The sequence below is a fragment of the Camelina sativa genome, chromosome 14 (assembly GCF_000633955.1).
Source record: "Camelina sativa cultivar DH55 chromosome 14, Cs, whole genome shotgun sequence".
Taxonomy (NCBI): Eukaryota; Viridiplantae; Streptophyta; class Magnoliopsida; order Brassicales; family Brassicaceae; genus Camelina; species Camelina sativa.
The window spans coordinates 18,374,047-18,398,782 of record NC_025698.1 but is presented as its reverse complement, the minus strand read 5'-3'; the positions used below and the strand labels follow the sequence as shown (position 1 = coordinate 18,398,782).

Here is a 24,736-nt window from a genome sequence, read left to right as displayed (position 1 = left end):
ACTATACAAGCAATAACGATCGACGTCGAGTGCACCGAACACTCAACATACATGCTTCCCTTACAATGCTTTTGTCTAGATTTCTCAAAAGATAAATCCCGGTTAGTTTTAAAATATAATTTTACTCGAAAGTTAGATATAATTTAGCTTAACTAGAAGAAATACATGTGTAACACAAATCTGTTTTGTTGTTTGGTCGTCGTAAATGAGTTTTATCTCAATATACTGACAAAATTCGTCGTAAGTTAATAGAACTAAATCATAATTCGACGTAAATATGTCATATTGTTGTCAAATAGCTCAATCGTTCAACTGTGGGTAAGAGTTATATTATTGAAAATATATATATATATATATATATATATATATATATATTCCTTTAAAAAATACCATAAATAAAAACATGCATGAGATGAAATCAAAAAAAAATATGAGAGAGGTTAGTTATGCAATTTAATGTCTATATTAATGGATATTAAAAAACATGTGAGAAATTTTGTCCGAATTTCTTTCTTAACTTTATTTCCTTAAGAATATAAATATTTTATTTGCTACATTGCATAACTTACTGCATGGACTTAACCCTCAACATCAAACATTTTTGTTTTCAATACTTTATAACCGATACATACCACCATGGATCATTCCCAACAAGCATCATATTTCCTTCATTGTCTTTAAAGAACACTATTTTAAAGATAATGAAAGAAATATAATGCTTGTTGAGGATGATGTATAGTTGTTTGTATCTCTTATAATTCAATATATGTTAAGGTATTAAAATATATCTTTTGATGTTGATGATTTTGTGCATGCATTGTGTTTTGCAACATGGTGAATAAAATATTCATCTGCTTAGAAAAAGAGGTTTAGAAAATGAAATCCAGAAATAAGTTCCCTCAATTTGAATTAACAATTTTAACATTTTTTACGTATCAAGAATTATCAAATCAGATTATTAACCTTTTTCATGCATTGTTTTTCAGGTTCAGATATCAGATTTGGTTAATATGCCCATGACTAAGTTATACATTGGGTGTGAAAATGGTCCATAGGCCATATTTTTTACATTGATACATGTTTTACTTTGACCATATTTAATTTTATTCTCTTAAAATAAGAGGATTTTTATGATAATAAATAATTAATGCTAGCCGAAAAGAGAAAAAAAATCTAAACAACATTCTAATCATATATAATTCATGTAGTTCTTTATACTTGGTTGATCATTGGTATATAATATATTATGGGACAAAAGAAAGAGATCAGACATGTTTAATTCATGGTAGATCGCTTAAAACCTTATAATATAGCTATGAACCTTTTCTTTTAAAATATGAAAGATTTCATAATTTTTCTAACAGATTTTACTTGGAAACTGTGTATTCGATATTAGCTTTTAAAGAATTATGATGCAAATCATCTGATAAGTTATATATTATTTTATTCCAGTTTTCTCGAATTGAAATAATTAATATTGATATTTCAATTTTTTATCATTTTTATATATATTGAAATCTTTGTGTTGGCAGCTATATATAATTTTAGAAGCATCATTTTTTCGAATTTAGATGATGATTTTTAAATATAAGAATTTATTTTCATATATATATATATATATATACATATTTTCAGTTACGATATCTATTCAAATTAATTGTTTGCAACAAATGTTCGCGCGCAAATCACCAATATAATATTAGTATCTTTTTAAAATTTGGATGGATTTGTTTTCTTTTAGTTTGATAAATCACTTCTTAGGTCATTTCTTAACCAACATGCATATACTTTAGAGTAAAAATATATTTGTCGTAAATATTATGTCGTTTAATTCGTTATACCTCTTTCCTTTTATACATAATGTCATAAAGCTTCATCATTAATGAATGCCCTATTATTGGCTCAACAATCATTATAGGAGTATTTGTTGTTTAGTCATAGTAGTAATGGTTACATCGAAAGTGCTTCTATTAAAAAAAACATGTATATTTTTAGGTTAAAAATCGTATTATTGCAAAGTGAGGTTTCACTCACCCTTTTCATTTTGCTAATTTTTCTCACTTATGGCTCATTTAGTATGATTACTTTAGTTTATAAGCTGTAAGCATAACATATATTTTTGTAAGAAAAAAAGTTTTGCACTTAGGGGGAACATATGATCTTAATAATCCACAATTTTCATATTGTTTCATGCTAAAAGGCATACAGTCACAAGAAGCTAACAAATAGCAAAAGCATCATATCTTTTCCAGATAATATATAACCAAAAGAAATTTTCAAAATACAAAAACGTCATTAGATTCTTAGTAGCCATCTCTCAAAACTATCGAATAGGGAACCTACACAAATCTAAGTTAAAATTACTCTTTTATTAGAGTGTACTATACATAGCTTGTTTGAAGCTACTATAAAAAAAGAAAAGGGAAACCCATATGAAGAAGATCTCAAGCTATCCATTCATCTTACCTAAAATTTTTGAAGTCAAATCATATCATAATCGGTTCGGCTGCAAAACATGCTTATCAACTAATTTTTTCTTTCATTGGTTGAACCATTTGTCTGTTGTAGCCAATGAAAGACTAGTTGATAGGTTTCTTTGTAGCTGAACCTATTAGGATAAGATTAGGCTTTAGATGTTTTACCTAAAATGATTGAGCTTCAAAGGCTTATGTCCATTACACTTTAATATACTATTACCTTTAACTCATGTTCATGTATTTTTTTTTCCTGACAGTTTTGAGAAATGGTTACTAGGAATCCACTGGTGACCAAGTTTAAGGTTTAAATATATTTCTCTTTTGATATGTACTATATATATATATTTTTTTTTGGACAAACACATGATTTCATAAGGTTACATAAGAAGGTATTCCCCAATACCATAAGAAAATAGTTAAAATAGAAAAGAGACGTCGAGGTAAAACCCATGAGAGCTTTGAAACAATTGCTATGCAGCAAATTGGCACATGTGAGATCATGGTTGCTCGAGTGGTCATCCTCGAAATAATCAAAGGATGAAAAGGTTGTCATGGTCGAAGGACGCTGCGACGTTGTTGAAGGATCCAAAGCCAACTCACTCGCCGGGGCGAGGTACACTAACAAGGTAGTGGCAGGGGCAGAGGTTCGGGCGGACAAGGATTTAAGATCCCGGGTAGGCTGCTTTGGTAGCCAAGGATAATCTTTAACCCATAAAGACCGTGAGATGGAAGTGGTACTGAAGTTGATCTGCTTGAAGTCGTCGGGTGAGCAAAGTGGATTCCAGGGCGATAGACCATAGACCTTTAAGCTAGTAGATTCAGACCTTCCAAAGGAAACTAAAACCAGAAACTGCCATGAACATATGTCAAATTGTAACAATACAGATGGGTTCTCTCTCACATGGGGCCCTTGACCATGAAGATTAAGAAATCCACACAAAGCATGTAGCCAATTTGACAAAGGAAGAAACAAAGTAGGCCTGTTTGGTTTTGTTTTTGGCAACACGGACAAGGTTAGGGTGAGGATGAAAGGGTGAGGCTTGGGGTTGCTAGTTGGGTTCAGGTTGAAAGAGCTATAAAGCCACAGGTCCTTAAGACCATCAACTACAGGTACAGCTTGAGCAATAACCAGGGTTCTCATAACAATTTTGCAAAGCCAACCTTGTCTAGTTAACTGGAGTCTATGATAGAGTCTTCGGCTATCGAGTATTAACCATATAATTAGACAAAGGGAAAAGCTTGTCAAAAAGGACTTTAAATTGGACCTGGATTTTTGGAAGTTAGGCTTGAACTTTCGAGCAGCTAATGGGCCGGGTGTATATCCAAGGCCCAATCAAAGAAACCCTAGAGTTACTGTGACTGACCAGCGGATCTGATCGGAGCGGCGGCCGGCCGGAAGAGAACAAATACTCACCGGTGAAGGCTGTTTCGGTTCGGCCAAGCTCAAGAGGTGGCAAGCGGCTGAGATGGAAGTTCAAGTGAAGGGAGAGACTGTGGCCCTGAAGAATAACACCCCCAGGTATCGACAACGTCTCCATCTGGTATGGCTCAGATGAGGCTGTCGAGGGTTCTTCAGACGCAGAACGGGTTCCAGATCGGAAAATGCAAGGGTATGGGGACTTCATATCCGCCGTTGACGAGGCTGAGCGAAAGGTTGAGAGGAAAGAGTTCATCAGACCCCTTCTCCGTTTGTACGCATTGTGCTTCATGCCTTCGTTTAGATCTGGGTGGATTGGGGTAAGTGAAGCAAAAGGGGGAAAAACAAAAAAAATAGAAAACAAGCCAGCAGAGCACAAATCGTATCACCGACGCCGGCGAGCTGAAGCATCACCGGCGCCGGAGAAGGAGTATATCGGGAGAAGGGCCTCAATAGTTAGTTGCGCCTGGTAGAAAACTCGGGGAATTAGGCTATCTTAATAAATCATTTATAAAGATTTTATGAAAGTGAAATGATATGTAGAGGTTTTCTATCTTTAAATTGTCCTAATACTTTTGGTTAATTATATTATGTTTTTTTGTTTTGATATGCGCTTATATAAAAATTGTACCATTTCATACAATAATAACAATAACAATTCCATTCAATATTCTTCATTTACAATATCAAATTAATGACTAAAAATTTCCTAATACTAGTTTATCGCTAGTCTTGTTCATCAGATGTTTTTCGTTTCAGTATTTAAAAACTGCTAATTTTCAATGTAAGGGAAAAATACTCTCTGAAATGTTGTTTTTCTTTGAATTTCCCAAAAACAATCATAGAAACTTTTTAAAACACGAACAATAAAACAAAAATGAGACACACAAGATAAAGAATATTGTAATAGAGAGTTCCAAAATAGTTAAGATGAAGAACCGGTCCAGTATGATTTTACAGCGAGAAGGATCTTCTCAGGGCTGAAGGGACCTTTCTCATGATCCAAAATTCGACTCTTCCACTTCATTCCATTAGTTATGCTTTGTATCTTCGTCAATGTTTCAACATTGTCCCTAAATACCACTGTTCCCTCTGGTCTTAGTATTCTATCCATCTCAAGTAGTATCAAAGTCACATCACACCTTACAGATCAACAGTTAATGTCAACATAAATATTTACGCTTGTGAGATCTCATTTCAAATTCAAATATGAATGCAAATGCATATTTTGTTAGTAAGGATAAACCATGGAGATCTTATTAATAAATTGTGTATTTGCACTTGTATAAGATCACGATTGGTGCGAGTTTAACTTGTATATTTGCATTTTCATGAGAATTTTATTTACAAAAAAAATAATTATTTACAGTTCTTTATTTTTCTTTTAAACGTTTTCTATCAAATAAGTGTCTAGACCTACAAAAATATACACATTTTCGAGCTTAAATTATCAATAATATATATATATAACTACTTTTGTAATATTATTTAAATTATACTTTTAAAACATATATACATATTGTTCTTTTTTGAGGTTTCATTTGTAAACTCGTTTCTTCTTGTGTGGACTACCAATTATTAAGGTTTTTTTAATTAATGTGTGGTTGAAACAATTAAAATTCGTTATAAATTATAAATTATTGGACACAAATATTCTTTTCATATTGATATACTAATAGACTGGTAAATCGTCAACGCAATTACCAAACACAAAACAAGGTTCTCTTTTCATTTGTGTTTGATGCCCGTTTACGATTAACTAAGTTATTTTGCTAGGTTATAGTTTTTTTAGTAAAATATACACTAACTATAAACTTCGAAGTCTAGTAGTTGTTTATTTCTTTTTTCTTTTTGATAGGATAGTAATTGGTGTTTACCTGTTCTCGTAAATGCTGAACAATCCATCGGCATGAATCAAATCATAAGTTCTTGGATACGTTGAGAATCCTTCACACCAATCTTGATACGTCCCTATAAATCCTCGTTCGTAAATCACACCTAACGTTTGCTTCTCAGCATCCACAGGAACCACATTCATAACCCAAGATGGATATTTCATTATCGCGGCAGCAAACCCTCCTAGGTACGCATTCATGTCCATTATGTTCCTGAATCTTCCCCTTGAAAGCTCTGGCATTATCTGTTTGTAATATGCTATTCTTTCCTTCCATTCTTCATTGTCTTCTCTGAATTTTTCAGCATTAGTGTCCGGTATAGTACCCCGGATTATCCTAGGCGGTACAGCAAAAGCTCGGTCTGGCCAATCCTCCAACGCGCCTCCTGCGAATTCGTTTGGATTGTTTGCTTCTGGCAATGGTGTTACACAAGATTCCAAGTCTTTGTACCTATGATCAAAAATTATTATTCATAAAAAAATCAGAAAATATATACTTGCTCCGTTTTGTTGTATATATAAGATGTTTTAGCCAATTATTTATGTTATTTTTTTTTTCATTTTAATTATTTATGCAACATTCTTTATTCTAGTTAGTTACTTCAAGAATTTGATTTGAAAATTGTAAAAAAACAAAATTCAAACAAAATCTAGTGTTAATATCTATAATTTCGTGATTTATGCGCAATCATATAAAACATCTAATAATACGAAAAAAATGAAGTAAATATGATTTTAGGAGGGGTTGAGATTGTTACCAAGCAAAATCGGGTTGGTCTGATTTGCTGCATAGAGGAGGAGATTTGTGAACTCGTTTGAGTTTGTTACACTCAACGTGATTGATAGGCTTTTGCCAGATTGATAAATCACCCTTTTCTGTAACTTTCTTCCAACAAAGACTTCTTGCTGCATTTTCTATAGAATCTTGCTCTTGCTTCAAATCCTCTTGTGATCGTTCCCAACCTTTCCAGTATTTCTTCCAGTTGATTGGTGGACCGGAAAGGATCCAATAACCACCCGGTCTTAATACTCGATCCACTTCGGTCAAGTACAAACCATCTACACACATCCATTTTTTGTTTTTTAATTTCCACACAACAATCAAGAAACCTCATGGGAAAAAATCAAGAAAATGTTCATTACCGTTTTGAAACCAAGGAATCAAACAACGAGAACAGTGAGCAAGATCAAAAGCTCTAGCTGGATAAGGAAGTCTTCTTGATCCCATGATCCCGATAATCGCAGGAACTCCACGTTCCAACGCAAATTGAACTTGAGCTTCATGAGTGTCTCTTGGAGCAAAAGACATAGCCACAATATCCCTTTTCAATAAGTAAGCACCAAAACTCGCCACCTAAACAACCAATAATATCGAATTAATCAAACTATTATCCTTCGGATTGAGAACCAATCAAGAAGTTGTATTTTAATATAATGTTTGGTTTGTTATAAAAAAAATAATAATAAAACCAAGTCAAAGATAGATAAATCTAAAATAGTAAAGAAATCACAACTTACACCACATCCTGTATCAATAGCTGTTCTAATAGCTCCATCAGTAAGAGGAATGAGTCTAGCAATATCATCAATGTAAGCATCAGCTCCACGTGGAAACATAGTGCCACCACCAGGGAATCTGAATCTTTCGCCTTCGACTTGAATCCAATTCTGGATAGCTTTCTCAATACTGAGCTCTTTGTGTGGGATGTTGTCGTACCAAGCATAGTCTCTGCTCTGAGGCCATTTAAATGGGATCTTGTAGTTTGGTGGAGGAGGAATCAGACAATAAAGAAGCTCATCTTTCGAAGGACAATGTCTTTCTCTGTATTTCATCATGTTCCTATCGAATCTTCTCCCTCTCTCTCGATCTTCACATGGAGTGTACTCACTCAAAGACATGTCACATGGCTCAAAATACTTTACGGTTTGATTCGTAACCTTAAGCTCGAGTTTGTGATGGCTTTCGAAATCTAACCCAACTGGTTCCGAGGAGGACAAAGAGGAGGAGGAAGAAGAGAGACTCTCATCAGAAGAAGAAGAAGAAGGATTTGTCTGAGCCCGAGTGGTGGTTGTTGTTTCATCACATCCCATTCTTGAGTAAACCTCAGAGGAAGAAGTTGGGACAGTGTTGTTTTGCCAAGATCCAAGAACATACGACAATATGCATAGTCCACTTACACAAAGAATCCAAGTGAGTCTCTTTCTCTTTGCTTCTGCAAGGTGGTGACTACTGTTCTCTTTCGCCATTTCTGCTAGAGAGGATGATGCAAAAGAGTTGCAACTTTTATCTGATTTTTCGTAAAACAAGAAAAGCTAAATCTTTTTGTAAGGTGATGGAAATTAAAAAAATCAACGTAAAAATGTTATAAAAAATGTAAGAAAAGTTAAATGGAGCTCGAAGCACGAGGAAAAGGGATCCACCATCACAAGAAATCAAAATTNCAAAGAGGAGGAGGAAGAAGAGAGACTCTCATCAGAAGAAGAAGAAGAAGGATTTGTCTGAGCCCGAGTGGTGGTTGTTGTTTCATCACATCCCATTCTTGAGTAAACCTCAGAGGAAGAAGTTGGGACAGTGTTGTTTTGCCAAGATCCAAGAACATACGACAATATGCAAAGTCCACTTACACAAAGAATCCAAGTGAGTCTCTTTCTCTTTGCTTCTGCAAGGTGGTGACTACTGTTCTCTTTCGCCATTTCTGCTAGAGAGGATGATGCAAAAGAGTTGCAACTTTTATCTGATTTTTCGTAAAACAAGAAAAGCTAAATCTTTTTGTAAGGTGATGGAAATTAAAAAAATCAACGTAAAAATGTTATAAAAAATGTAAGAAAAGTTAAATGGAGCTCGAAGCACGAGGAAAAGGGATCCACCATCACAAGAAATCAAAATTTTCTTAATTTATTGTAATAAAAAAAAGGACAAATGGTCTCTATTCTTTAGCAAAAAGCCAAGAACCACATTTATTAATTTAAAAGTGATTTTAAAGAGAGGGAAAATAAAATTTTTGAGATAAAGTTGGAGGCTGACTAGCCTCATTTTTCGTTTTGCCATGTCTCTTTGTAGTTTGTAAACATAAAAAAATTGAAATCTTTACAGGTAAATTAAGTCAAAATAAGAAAGAAAATTCACAAAGTAATTCACGTGGTACCCATAACTTTGGACTCAAAGAATTAATTATTATAGGGTCCTGTCCTTATTCCAATTTTGTAATTGATACTATATGTAAGGATAACAAAATGGGGCATAGTATTCTAGACAAGCCGAGCATAGTGTCACGAATTTTCATGTCCCACAAAACTGTTGCTAGAATTGTCGACGGTGTACAAGAATTCTTATTCTTCACACGTGACATACATATGTATATCATACTATCATACGTACATACATACGTGAACATATAGAGAGGCGGTTCGTGGGTGTTTGATGATAAGCATCTATAAGTTAGAGGTTACCTCGAGGGCTAGACAATGGGGATATTATTACCTAACTATCATGTGTTTCTCCTCTTTTGAATCTGTTCCTCCATGTTTTGTGGTTGTGGAAAAACATGTTTTGTCTTCTCCATCGTATTCTTTTTTTTTATCAACAGGAATTTTTATTAATCATTTGTTGTGGAAACAAAGGTGAAATACAAAGCTAAAGCCAACGCACGACATTGACGTTCTTAGAGTCAGCAAGCCGGCGGATAACATTTATGTCTCTAGAGTCTAAAGATAAAAATACTAATTAAACAGAAATTCTATAATCAAAAACGAAAGGAAAGATACCTTAAACTAAAAATAGAAACAACTGGCAATAAAACCTCAAAAGAGACAGTAGACCAAAGAAAACAAAGCACCTCTTCTTCTGAAGCACCAGCGAATGAGATTTACCAAAGATGCCCACAGACAAACAGAAGTAACATCTACCACCTCCTATCATGGTGAGAGCTGATCTCTCAAGACTTCATAAACCGGTAAGCGACTCGCTTCTGGATGCGACGACGACGTCGGTACACCAATAATAAAAATATGGAAGATAAAATATTTTATAACACAAAAAATTATTAAACAAATAAATTACAATGAAACCTAAAAAATATAGTTCCAATATGAAACTCATATATATATATATATATATATATAAGTTTTATGTATAAACTATCACTACAAGAATATTGACTTTTCGTAGCATCCGAATAACGCTATCTAAAGATACTATAGCGTTTTATGAAACGCTCTATCATCGCCCGTGATAATAGGTCCGTCATTTTTAATAGCAGTTTTTGACATTGCTATCGTGTCTTCATCAAATATAGCGCTTTCTTCTATGCTATCGTAAATTCAACAATAGCAATAATACTTTGCTATTAATTGTTACACCAAATTTTATATAAATTACTATTTTCCAGGATTATTTTTTTGGGTTTTGGATAATTTGACAAATTAAAAAGAGAAAATGTCATAATTTAATTATATTTAAATATTCATTACAAAATGTGTTGAATTTAAAGCTAACACAAAATTCCAAATTCAAAAGCTCCACTACTGCCGTCTTGTAATCACTTCAAGTTCTCCAGCTCGACTCAACACGTCTTCTTAGTCCAAATCATCTTATGAGTCCCTGAGAAAAAGCTAATAAAAAATTCCAACATTCAGAAACTCTTAATTAAAGATTACTAGATACTAGTAGTCAGTGAGAAGAAAGACTATTACTTCACGACAAAGAATTTTTGATCTCACTTAATCATACAACTCTACCATTGAAATTTCTGATGACTTTAAGTGTCTCTAAGTCTTTAAAGGTCATCTTGAAATCAATCTATCATATTGCTATAAAGAAACATAAAACACACAACAAATCCCCTTAATTATCGAATTATTGAGAGCTAATAAACAAGATTAGGGCTGAAATTAAACTTCCCTTGCTTCTCATATGAAGATCAACTTTAGCCCTTTTTTATCCAGATCAAAATCTCCATCTTGAAATGTTCCATTCCTGTTTTCAAATCGAGTTCAATAAACATTCATATTTACAGAAGCTATTCAAACCCAGTAAAAAATGGTTCAAGACTTCAAATCTAGTTTACTTTTATCTGCAATTCGATAAACAAAAAAAAAGATAGTATAATTAGAAGTTTTGAATCAATGAATCAATGGAGAAGCAAGCAGATAACATCCTTTTGCAACAAACAAATCAGATGTACAAGTCAAAACCTTTAATCACAACTAGAGCTGCAAAGATGACAACATAATCTCATTGAACCTAACCACATAAATACTTTTCTCAATGTTCTTCTTGAAATCAATCCCACACTCGGAAGAAACGAGAGACTTGTACGGAGATCTCTAGATCTGGAAGCAAGACCTTCGGATCTGATTTCAAAAGACGAAACTCATAGCTAATCGCCTAAAGTGAAACGAAGACATGCAAGGATGTAATTACCTCAGATTTCATAATACATATGAAATAAAATGAATAGATCTGGTAAAGACGAAGAGAGATCTATGCGAAGGTGGCTAGGGTTTCGAATCCCAATCTCTCTTGCTTTGACGGTGGCTAGGGATCGATTTCAAAAGAAAGAGTGAGAGGGAGAGAAACGACATGATAAAAAATGGATTTACTGAAGAAGGCATCACTAGGTTTTTGTTATATGGAGAAGAGGAAGATGATTCATCTGGTTTTGAATCTGGGTAAAAATTTCGTTGGATGAGAAGCATGGTTCTAAATCTGGGGAATTGGTAAGCAAAAAATAAACGAGTGTGAGAAAAAGCTTGAGAATATGGACATAGATAGTAAGAAAAAAAGCTTGAGAAGTGAAACACTGGAGTGAGAGGGAGAATGAAAAATTTGTTAGCCGCTCTATTTTTTCACCAAGTACTTAGCGAAAAATAGATTTATTTTTCTGCTTCAAGTATGCATAGCGTTTTAAAAATACCAATGCTATGTATACTATAATTAAAAAATATATTCTTAAAAATAAATTATGACCAGTAAAACATAGCGTTTACATTTTAACAAACGTTATCTAAAACTAAGAGATATATCAATTATAGCAAAAAGACATAAAACGCTATGTTATAGTGCTATCAATTCTCTAATTTCTTGTAGTGTATGAACGCATAGCATACTCAGATTTGTTAAATTTTTGTTATATAGTGTAACGCCCGAACCGTCTTATTGCTTAGTGCGCCCATGTACACTCCCAGCCCATAGACCACCTTGCTTAGTGGGTCCAACGTTCACTCATGTGGGCTCACCCATATCCGACGGTCAGTTTTCTACGTTCGGGGGACTTTAAAGACTTGTTTACCATCGCTACAAATCACCACATAATATTTTCCTGTATTTTGTCTTCACTCACACAGTTTCGACAATCACTTTCCGGAATGTCACCCGTCCTGAAACTATTTCAGCTCAAGCACACTTATTTATAGAGTTCTCTCCGGACCTTTAGCCGTAAAGATAAGTGTATTTTTGTGGCATAGGTGGCCAAATCAATTCTTTTAAACCTCTCCGCAAACCGGGAGTTCACAATTCATCTCCACTAACAGATCGCAATGTCCTCGTTACACACCAAAACCATCACCCCCGATTGTGTGAGCCCATTCGACTCCACACTCGTCTAGGTTTGGTTAAAATAGCGCTTGTAACCTTACTGGGCCCCGACCATCACTTTGCTTAGTATGCTCCATGTCCACTCCCGGCCCTTGGGCTCACCTATATCCTACGTCCGGGAGGCTTTAAAGACTTGTTTATCGTCCTTACAAACCACCACATGATCTTTTCCTGTGTTTTGTCCTCACTTTGAAACGACCTGACCTGTTTTTTTTGTTTTACTTAATAAATATATAAATATATTATAATAAGAAACATCTAAGCTAATGGTACCATACCCACTAGCCATCTAACCACAATCACACCAAACAACGGAAAAAATAAAACCAATAAATAACCAATAAACTAATAACCAATATCAAATAAACCGTAATAATTCCAAAACCATAAACTAAAGATCCAATCAACATAAACCAGAAAACCAGCAATCCTAAACAACATTATAGGACTCAACTCTAGCAATCTAACAAAAGACAGACAACAACCAAGCGAGCCACTAGAACATCCTCCTCTTCATTGCCATGAGCCCACAGTCACACTTTGCCTCTACCTGCACCACAAACACAATGAGATGCGTGAGTATTACCAGAAATACCCAGTGAGACGATCTTCCCATCTACGAGCTATACACACAAGCAAATCAAGAGTACAACTTCAAATAAAATATAACGAACCAACCATTAAACTGAAAAACCAATAACACTTTCACCACACCTACACATCATCACAGAAAACAAGTCATAAAACGCAATCGCTTAGATAAACTCATGGTCACGCACTCACCTTAACAAGTGATTCACGAAACTAACTACAACCAAATGAGAGGCTCTCCAATATCCAAGAACAACGAAACTCGCTCCTACAATCAATCACAACAAGAAACAAACATTAAAAACAAACTACCATAAAAATAAAACAGAAAAGAACAACTTCACAAGTGAAACCACGAAATAAAAACAAACCATTAAATTTTCTAATCCCTTCGGTGAAAAGCAAGGTCTATACGTCCAGAAGCTTCCCACAAACTTTCAGCACGATTAGCTATCAGAGGAAACCACAATCGATCCCGAAACACCCGCTAGTCTCAATCCGCAAATGAGAAGAAACGTCACACAAAACTACCAATATCTCCTAGAATATTAACTCAAATTCACTTCTGTAAAACGGAGAGTGTACTAAATTCTCTTAGCTACAACCCTACCAAAAATAAATACCTTTCGAAACGATTTGACCAGTCGAATCCTCCTTCTCCCAAATCCTGACAATTCTGTTTCCTTCTGTATTCTAAGGACAAATCTTAATCTCCTTCTCTTTCTCCCTTACACCCAATAACCAAGAGTTATCTATCTTTCTCTCCCTCTCTATGATGACAATGTCTACAAAAGCACAAAAGAAAAGAGGAGGCGTGACTTCATGAGAGAAATTAGGGATTTTTGGTTTAATTAGATTAAACCAGGATTTAATTAAACCAAAATCAATTAAAATCCACCCTTTGGTTTACACAACACATCCCAAACTCTAATTCCGGAACATGGATGTTACAATTCTCCCCAGCAACATGGATTCGTCCTCGAATCTCGAACAACCATCAGCCAAAGACTCCCGTGCAACCATCTCCACGGCCCGCACTCCTCCGACCGATCTACGAAGGTCACCTCTAGGCGATAGACTCACGTTTCATGCATTATTTGCTCTCGACTTTTGTACTTTCCTTTACTCATAGGCCTTAACCTTGAGTTTTTATTGGCTCCTCATCAAGCGTAAGTCTGCATGCCATAATGTTGGCTCCTCATCGGGCCTAAGCCCGCATGCCATAATATATAAGGAAGTCTAATATTCGTCTCTCGGGTTACCACCCTACAGCGCGCCCCCGGATCGTCATCCGAAGTCGATATACCAACCATACTCCCAAGCCACAAAGTCTCAGAATATGGTAATACTAAGAGAACCAAGGTTACCCAAGAGTCGCGAGCAAACAATTCTGAACACGTCTGAGCCCTATCCCTATCCAGGTTTCCTTCTCGTGGCTCGCGTAAAATAACACAATGTCCTACCAACCACATATCCCCTCACTGGAATACCTCATAACCACACATGGATCATCTCTCTGCCACTAAGGCCGCCACAGAGGCCAAAAAAATGTCCTAAACATGACCGCCACAAAGGCCAAACAAATGTCCTAAACAGGACCGCCACAAAGGCTAAACAAATGTCCTAAACAAGACCGCCACCAAGACCAAAAAAATGTCCTAAATAGGACCGCCACCAAGGCCAAACAAATATCCTCAACCGGACCGTCACAAAGACCAATTGTCCCGAAGGACCGTCACAAAGACCACTTGTCCCGAAGGACCGTCACAAAGACCACTTGTCCCGAAGGACCGTCACGAAGACCATACATCCTGAAGGATCGCCTCAACAGGCCACACGTCCTGAAGGACCGTCACAAAGACCATACATCCCAAATGACCGCCTAAACAGGCACATTGGCTAAACAGCCCGCCACAAAGGCCACACAATTTGCTAAACAGCCCGCCACAAAGGCCACACAATTGGCTAAACAGCCCGCCACGAAGGCCACACAATGTCTCAAAAGACCGCCACACAGGGGCACAACCACTAATAATGGACAATTCTAACTCCCATAAAACTTCCGTTTCTAGAGCTTTCCACTTTTGGAAACTTCCTCTTTTAGAAACTTCTATTTCAGGAAACTTTCCTTTAACACCATCACAGTCCCAAAGGACTCTCATCAAAGGAATCTTCTTCTTCCGAAGTTCTTTGATCCTCCTCTCGAGAACCCTCACTGGTCTTGCCTCCAAAGTCATGATAGGCTGTAGATCCTCCGAAATTTTAGCCAACAACTGATCATCCTCACGGAGACACTTCCGCAACATAGACACATGGAAAACCTTGTGGAAAGCACGCATAACCTCAAGTAACTCCAGTCTATATACCGCCGGTCCCACCCGCTCAATCACTATGAACGGACCGATATACCTCGGACTCAACTAAGTCTCAGTCAATGACCTGTTCGGACCCTGCAACATGGCCATCTTGAGGTACACTCTGTGTCCTACCTAAAACTCAAGATCTCTCCTCCTCCTATCGGCATAACTCTGCCGATCCAGGGCTTCCTTCATGTTCAGCTTGAGAACCTGAATCTTCTTTGAGGTCTCCTAAACAAAATCTGCCTGTAAATGCTCCTCTCCCCCACTTGAGTCCATTATAACAGTGTACGACACGACCTCCCATACAAAGCCTCATAAGGCGTCATCCCAATACTCGCCTGATAGTTGTTGTTATAAGCAAACTCTACCAGGTTCAGGTGATCTGTCCAATGGCCACCCCAATCCAACTCACACATCCTCAACAAAATCCTCCAGCGTCTGGATTGTCCTCTCAGACTGCCCATCGGTCTGGAGATGATAAGTTGTACTCATATGCACCTTAGTGCCCATCGCTACCTAAAATGCCCTCCAGAACACCAAAGTGAACTTAGAATCCCTATCAGACACAATGCTCGCTGGCATCCCGTGCAACCTGACTATCTCCTTCAGATATTCTTAGCCAAGAACGCTGCTCCATTAGTCTTCTTAATGGCCAGAAAATGTGTCGACTTAGTCAAACGGTCCACAATGACCAAAATAGCATCAAAGGTCCGAGACAATAGCAATCCTACCACAAAATCCATGGTAATCATATCCCACTTCCACTCGGGAATGGGTAGACTCTTCATAATCCCACCTGGAACCTCATGCTCAACCTTCACTAGCTGACAAACATCGCACCTCGTGACCCAACTAGCTACATCCTTCTTCATCCTAACCCAGTGATAGTACCTCTTGAGATCACGGTACATCTTAGTCGCTCCTGGATGAATAGAGAACTTGCTCGCATGATCCTCCCTCAAGATCTCCTGTCTCAACTCCTCATCCTTGGGCACACAAATCCGCCTGTGCACCAAAATAGTACAATTAGCCGAAACCTGATACTCAGAATCAACATCCTTTTAGGCATTCACCAGTCCCAAATTCTTCTCTTGTGCCAACCGCACTCTGCTCTACCAGCCGCCTCCAAACCAAACGGCTCCTGTGAAACCGCACACAAACTCAATGCACTGATCTCTTCTATCAGAGACTCCATAACCTGCTCCTGAGCCGAAGCTGCCCTCTTTCGACTTAGAGCATCTATAACCAAGTTAGCCTTACCATGTTGATAGGCTATCTCCAAATCATAATTGGCCACCAGCTCCATCCGCCGCGTCTGCCTCAGGTTCAGCTCGGGCTGAGTGAATATGTACTTTAGGCTCTTATGATCTGTAAACATTTGTACCTTTGCACCATAAATATAAGATCTCTAAATCTTTAAGGCAAAAACTACAACAGCCATCTCCAAATCATGAGTAGGATAGTTGTCCTCATGCTTCTGCAACTGCCGCGAAGCGTAGGCAATCACCTTCCCATGCTGCATCAACACACACCCTAAACCAACTATGGATGCATTTGTATAAACTGCATAGGGTTCTCCCTGCTCAGGCAAAGCCAAAACTGGCGTAGTAGTCAACATCTCCTTCAGGCTTGCAAATCCTTCCTCACACTCCTGTGACCAAACAAAAGGAACATCCTTCCCTGTCAACTTAGTCATAGGACGTGCTCTGCTCGCAAACCCCTGCACAAACCTCCTGTGGTAACCTACCAAACGAAGGAAACTCATGATCTCTGTGGCATTCTACGGTCTTGGCCAACCTCGGATAGCCTGAATCCTCTCCGGATCTATAGAAACCCCTCTGAAGATACAATGTGACCCAGAAAACTCATCTCAAGCTGCTAGAAACTACACTTGCTCAACTTAGCAAACAACTTTTGCTCCTGCAGCTTCTCCATAACTGCCCTGAAATGCACTGCAAGCTCCTCAGGACTCTTGTAATAAACAAGGATATCGTCGATGAAAATGATGACATAAGCATCCAGAAACTCCTGAAACACGCTGTTCATCAATCTCATAAACGCTGCTGACGCGTTAGTCAACCCAAAAGGCATTACCACAAACTCATAAACCCCTAACTCGTCCTTCTACTTGACGAACAACACAGACGCTCCCCACGGTGAAATGATAAGACGAATGAGTCCCCTGCTCAACAAATCCTCTGGTCACTTCCTCAGTTCTATTAGACTAATAATCAAGTATGCCGACATCAACTCACCACTACCCGAATAATCAACCCCTCTTGCATGTCCAAGAGCCTCTAGTAACTTGTCTCTTAAGGAAACTTCCACAAGATAGCTTATTCCAAAAATAGCTTTTTCGCTTGGCAATTCTCCACAGCAAATCATCAATACGAGCTTAATAAAACAAACAAGTACCATATGTTCGCATATTCTGATTCACCGTATCAAATGCTTTGCAGGTCCCTAACTCAAACCACTTGACTTCTTCCCTCTAACACGCTTATCAAAACCTTGAATCTAGCAATCCTGTCCATCTCCAATGAACTTCATCTAACATCATCGCAACGATTAGTTTATCCTGCCATGAAGGCTTCTCGTGAACTTATGTATCTAGCAAACATGTCTTTCCCAGCTCATACCTGCTGCAACTCCCCTTCCCGGGACTCCAGCACCACCAGCAGCACAATCCTGGCGCAACATTCATGACCGCTCCGGTCATAAAACCATGACCCACTGGAAAACACATCCAAAACCCAAGATTAAATCACCAGCACTCTCTCGAGGTATACATTCAGTCGTTATATTTATACTCACGTCCTAGGCATTGCTTGCTCCCAACTCTTCCACCCTTAGGTCGCAACCTTCGAGCCATACCGATCTCACTTTCAGACCACCGTTTTCGAGTTATACCGTCTCACTCTTGGACCATAATCCTCAAGATCTTGGTATCAGAGGAATTAATCATCTCCTCTGCCACTCTCGGAGCTGGAAGCCCCTCAAGCTATTGGTATTCTGAGAAAACCACTATCCTCTCAGGAGCAACAATCCTTAAAGACTATAAACATCTTTCGACCAAAGATACTTCCCGTGGTACTAGTATAACATTACTATATTACACATACCCACTCAACTTCTAATATCCAACTGGACTACCCACCAAACAGAGAAATATCTGCAACAACTACATATGTCCATCTATCCGCCTCTCTAGGCTCGATACCTCTCGCGAAGAATCTCGCACCGGTCATCTACCACTGCTCCATCCTCCTAACATAAGATGGAAAGTCCTCAACATCCGCAGCCCTTGGCTGCAACCCGCCACATGCGGCACAACTGAAGCCTGCACTGGTAGCCCTCTCGGTAACCGCTCTAATAGTACACCAACAGATCCGCCAAGCAATCATCTCGATCCTGGGCTCCACCTGCTGCAACCTCACACATGGGTTCCCATCACCCCCTGCAGGCTCACCGGCTAACCCCCTCTGGTCCCTCCCGATACGCTTGCGACCCTCTGACGTACCTACTCGTGGAACTCTGGACCACACACTCGCTGGCCTCGGGATCCGCTCGACCACGTCCCCGTCCACGACCATGTACCCATCCACGACCACTTCCCCGTCCACGACCAACAACTCAAACACCTTTAGGCACTGCACTTCCAAGAACAGAGGCTAACAAGCAATCTTAACATAATACAAAAACACAAAAATAAAACTCACTGTGGAATCACACCGTAGGCTCGAAGAGGATGTTCTAGGACTCCATGCCACACACAATTGACTAACTCACATAATCAATCAAGACATGCAATCCCAAACATCTACAGCACAAAGCCTAGTGAATCCAAACCTAGAACCGTAAGGGTTCTGATACCAAACTGAAACGACCTGACCCGTTTTTTTTAATTAATAAATATATTAATATAATATAATAATAAACATCTAAGCTAGTGGTCCCATACCCACTAGCCACCTAACCACAATCACACCAAACAAAGGAAATAATAAAACCAATAAATAACCAATAAAACAATAACCAATATCAAATAAACCGTAATAATTCCAAAACCGTAAACTAAATATCCAATCAACATAAACCAGAAAACCATCAATCCTAAACAACATTCTAGGACTCAACTCTAGCAATCTAACAAAAGCCAGATAACAACCAAGCGAGCCACTAGAACATCCTCCTCTTCATTGCCATGATCCCACAGTCACACTTTGCCTCTACCTGCACCACAAACACAATGAGATGCGTGAGTATTACCAGAAATACCCAGTGAGGTGATCTTCCCATCTACGAGATATACACACAAGAAAATCAAGAGTACAACTTCAAATAAAATATAACAAACCAACCATTAAACTGTAAAACCAATAACACTTTCACCACACCTACAAATCATCACACAAAACAAGTCATAAAACCCAATCGCTTAGATAAGCTCATGGTCACGCACTCACCTTAACAAGTGATTCACGAAACTAACTACAACCAAATGAGAAGCTCTCCAATATCCAAGAACAACCAAACTCGCTCCTACAACCAATCACAACAACAAACAAACATTGAAAACAAACTGCCAGAAAAAAAACACAGAAAAGAACAACCTCACAAGTGAAACCACGAAATCAAAATGAACCGTTAACTTTCAAATCCCTCCGGTTAAAAGTAAGGTCTATACGTCCAGAAGCTTCTCACAAACGTTCAGCACGATCAGCTCTCAAAGGAAACCGCAATCGATCCCGAAACACCCGCTAGTCTCAATCCGCGAATGAGAAGAAACGCCCAACGAAACTGCCAATATCTCCTACAATATTAACTCAAATTCACTTCTGTAAAAAGGAGATTGTACAAAAATCTCTTAGCTACAAACCTACTAAAAATCAATACCTTTCGAAATGATTTGATCAGTCGAATCCTTCTTCTCCCAAACCCTGACAATTCTGTTTCCCTCTGTATTCTAAGGAAAAATCTTAATTTCCTTCTCTTTCTCCCTTACACCCAATAACCAAGAGTTATCTATCTTTCTATCCCTCTCTATGATGACAATGTCGACAAAAGCACAAAAGAAAAGAGTAGGCGTGACTTCATGAGAGAAATTAGAGATTTTTGGTTTAATTAGATTAACCCAGGATTTAATTAAACCAAAATCAATTAAAATCTACTCCTCTGGTTTATACAACACATCCCAAACTCTAATCCCGGAACATGGATGTTACATACTCGCATAGTTCCGACAATCACTTCTCGGAAGGTTACCCATCCTGAAACTACTCTAGCTCAAGCACGCTTATTTCTGGAGTTCTTTCAGGAGATTTGACCGAAAATATAAATATATTTTAGTGAAATAGGTGGTCAAATCAATTTTTTTAAACTTATGTGCAAACAGAGAGTTTACATATAGTAGATAATTAAATTAATATGTATTTTTGAAAAATAAAAATACAACTATTCAAATAGCTATTGAAATAGCAAAAATTACAAGTATTTATATCTCTGTTAAAAAATTAGCAGTTAAATCTATTGTAATGCACCTGTAAAAAAAAATCTATTGTAATGCACATCTAAGTTTAAATTTTATTGACAAATTGAATATTTAATAATATAATAATCAAAGACAAAAAAATATATGTAGAGAGGAGTTACTGTACACCCACCCAAAACAAACATACTATGTAGAGAGAAGTTTGCAGTCACTCTTCCAACCACTCAAAATCTATTTTAAACGTTCATTCTAGTTACCAAATCCAACCAATCTTATGAACTGCTTTCTCCAAACACTTTGCTGAGTGGTGAACATGTGAGTCATTTTTGAAACCAATCAGAACCACTAGTAAGATACAGAGCCGTGCCTACATGATGGAAAAAGAAACACTCGCCAACGGCCTGGAATTTTTTAGAAAGATTAAGAAGCCATAATTTTGTTACTAATGTTTTTTTATGCATGTATCAAGGTAACATTATGGAAATTTATACAAGTAATAAGAGAGCGAATATGTGAATATAGTGCAATACTGCAATATATAGAATCTCTAAATAAAAGGACATGTTATTAATGAATCTATACTATGAAAGATGGTCAACTCTCTTCATTTGAGTGACGAATCAGCAGTGAAAAGAATGTCAACTGTCTATCATCATTAAAAGTAAACAGATTTAAACTTAAAAAGAATATGAAACATCATTCATGTCTTTTATTTGTTTTTATATCACAAACAGTTTCAATATTTACATAAGAAATTTTGACATGCTTAGGCCATGTCCGAAGAAAATAGATGCATCACCAAAAGACAAAAGGCATCGAGAGTGAATCAAAGAGCCACATTTTCCTCTTGGCGTAAACCATGAATATATGTACATGTTGTTTAGGCGCTACAATTTTGTCAATAGTTTGAAGAGTTGCAAAAGTGATAGAGATATTGGTTAATATTATAAAGAAATTCATAAAATTTTTTCCTTAAAAAAAAAAATATATATATATATATATATATATATATAAGGAAAATTAGGGTTTTGTTCACTATCAATTGGAAGATAGTTGAATAAAACTATAGAATGTTGGTTTAGCAAAATAAAGAGACAAAAAGAAGATAGTTGAATAATTTCATGACTGTTGGTTTTCATATTCTAATATTTAGAAGTTGCAAAAAGAAAACTGAATTCTATAGTTATATTCAAGAAATTGAAAAGCTAACATGAAAGGAAGATATCTATCTTAATTATATCTATTAAAGAGTTAGCCAAACTGCAATTCTTGAAAAAAAAAATGTTAGTGTTTCATAGTATTTAGTTGAGAAGCTTAAATATGAATATATCTAAATACTTAAGTTTTTTTCTTTTGAATTGAATGAAAAATTCATTCAACCAAAAAACTCTATGTTCCAAATATGCATTTTTAGATCAAGCTTTCATTAATTTTTTTTTTTGAAGTTTTAGACAAGAATTGCACAATGTTTAAATCTCTCAAAACAAAGTTGTTCATGCATATTTCTAATAATTCAATTAAAAAATGAGAAAACGTATGTAAAGTATTAAAATAATCAACGTCAAATTATAATTTTCAATATTTCAACAATTAAAAAGAACAAAGATAAACTTTACATAAAAAATAAATTAATAGTAAAATTGTTTTGAAAACGGTAAGTTATAAGCCCGCGCATAGCGCCGATATTCATCTAGTCTTATCTTAAAACCACGAGAATTATTCTCATTCCATTGGAAAAGCCAAACAACTCTTTTAAAATAAAATCAAGAAAATGATATTTATTAAAATAATAATTCGAATTCAAAAACTCAATAATCCCCCCTCCCTCGTAGAAAAGATTAGACCACTAATTTTGTAACGTTAAGAAACTGTTGTAACGAAATGGTAGGGATTTAAGGGACACATGTCGATCACACAATCTATAAACATCACCGATCTATCAACGACGCTGTCAAATATCCCATTACACTATTTCTAGTCTTTATTAATAGGGAATTTAATTAGAAATGTCATTTTCCAAACAAAAGTTATGTAAAATGCCATTTTCCAAATTTCCATTTTAAAACTGCCATTTTTTTATTTTGTGTCATTTATGAAAAAGACAAAAATACCCTTAGATTAAAAAGAAAAGAACATGGGCAAAGTTTTGTGCGGTTCCCAAAGGAGCATTAGTTTCTCCTTCATTAAATCATTGATTTTTAACATTTACAATTAAAGTTTTGATTGGTTTTGCGAATAAATCATGATTGACATTAATTGCTTATAAATATGTTGTTCATCATTCTGCAGGCAAATAATTGTGGTGGACAAAAACATTGACTGTTTTGGTCCACCGGAATTACAGTCTTGCAGTGTGGACATTTTTTCTTCTTAGCAGTGGACACGCAACGTCAGACCAAATTTTGACTAAGGTACACTCAAGAGACGAAGGACATAATAGTGGTGGACAAAAAAAATCTTGACTGTTGGATGTAGTGTGGACAAGTTTTTAGTTATTTAGCAATGGACACAAAACACATGACCAAACAGATATGGTTCAATCAAGATAAAGAAGGACATGATTGTGGTGGACAAACCTGGCTGGTTGGATCTGGTCCACCAGATTTGTAGACTTGTGGTTTTGTTTGCCTGCGTTTGGGTATAAGAATTTCAGAACTAGATTGATATCTCTATATTTTACCATGTTTTAGCTTGCTTTTGTTCCCTATTTTGCATTGTTTAGGACTTGTCTCTTGAATTTTTGAGTCTTTATTTCCCACATTGTGCACTTAGGTAGTTTTGCATCAGCATTTGCATTTGCATTGCATTTGGTGTTGATTTAGATACAAAAAGGAGAAAATGGAGCTAAAGAGGCGAAATGAAGTTTTGGATCAAGAGCCAAGAAAATCTCAGCCATCTGGGAAGACATCTGGACTAGACTGAAGAGAATCAAAAATAAGAAATGTGGGTCGAAACAGAAGTGGATTTGGTGTTATGGTTAGAAAGTTATGTAGCAAACCAAATCGGATCCGATCCAGACCCGACCCAGTTCGAACCGGGTCGACCCAACTCGGACCAAAACCTCTTTTTAAGCTTTTTTTACATTTTATTTGAGAGAGTTTTTTTTGGTTGTTCAAAGTTTTAAAAGGGATCTATACACTTGTTGTTGAATCGTTTGGGTGATTGGGATGATTAAACTTTAATTTCATTTTATAATTTCATATTTGTTTATGATTTCTTCTTCTCTTTACATTTATTTTGCAATTTTCACTATGATTTATTCTATAATCATGTGTGAGTAAATCAAATCTATGGGTCTTTAGGCTAAAGGTAGATTAGGGAGATTTGATGGTTAGGATTTGGTTCTTAGGATTAGTTATTAAGATTTCTATCATTAGGAATGAATTTGTGGCTAGGATTTGATTGAGAAATTGAAACTCTTAGCTTAGACATTTCATGCACACAAGGTGTTTGATGAAATGCCAATTTCAATCCTAAAGAGCAAAACATATTCTAGCTAATGGAAGTTGATGTTTAGAGTGTTTTGTAGGGTGTTTAAGCATGAATTTAATTATCACTAAGTTGATGTTTAGAGTGTTTTGTAGGGTGTTTAAACATGAATTTAATTATCACTATGTTTCTTAGATGCAATTGAGGAATCTAGCATGATTAAGAGTAATTAGTGAATGAACTAGTGCCATGGAAGTGGATTAGTTTATAATTAGGGGCTTAAGCTGCTAGATTTAAGTCTTATAACATATATAGGAACCAAAACCTAATTGATGATCTTCCTAGTGGCAATCTACCAAGCTAAAGAGACCCATAGACCTTTATATTCTTGCATTTCCGTTATTGACTTTTTGTTGACTTTCTTAACTTGCATCTCTCTCTTTTATTTTGTCATTGCTTTATGTTTTTGGGTAATTGCTTAG

At 36.6% G+C, this 24,736-nt stretch overlaps 1 protein-coding gene across 1 annotated transcript; it reads right to left on the bottom strand.

Annotated features, from left to right (window-relative positions):
• Positions 4,678–8,133, bottom strand: LOC109124464 (probable methyltransferase PMT18). The gene is made up of 5 exons (XM_010462833.2): positions 7,307–8,133; positions 6,932–7,142; positions 6,547–6,847; positions 5,772–6,239; positions 4,678–5,036 (listed from the first exon to the last, which is right to left on the bottom strand). Exons 1-5 carry the CDS (start codon positions 8,033–8,035, stop codon positions 4,820–4,822), a joined length of 1,926 nt encoding a protein of 641 aa, XP_010461135.1. The 5' UTR covers positions 8,036–8,133; the 3' UTR covers positions 4,678–4,819.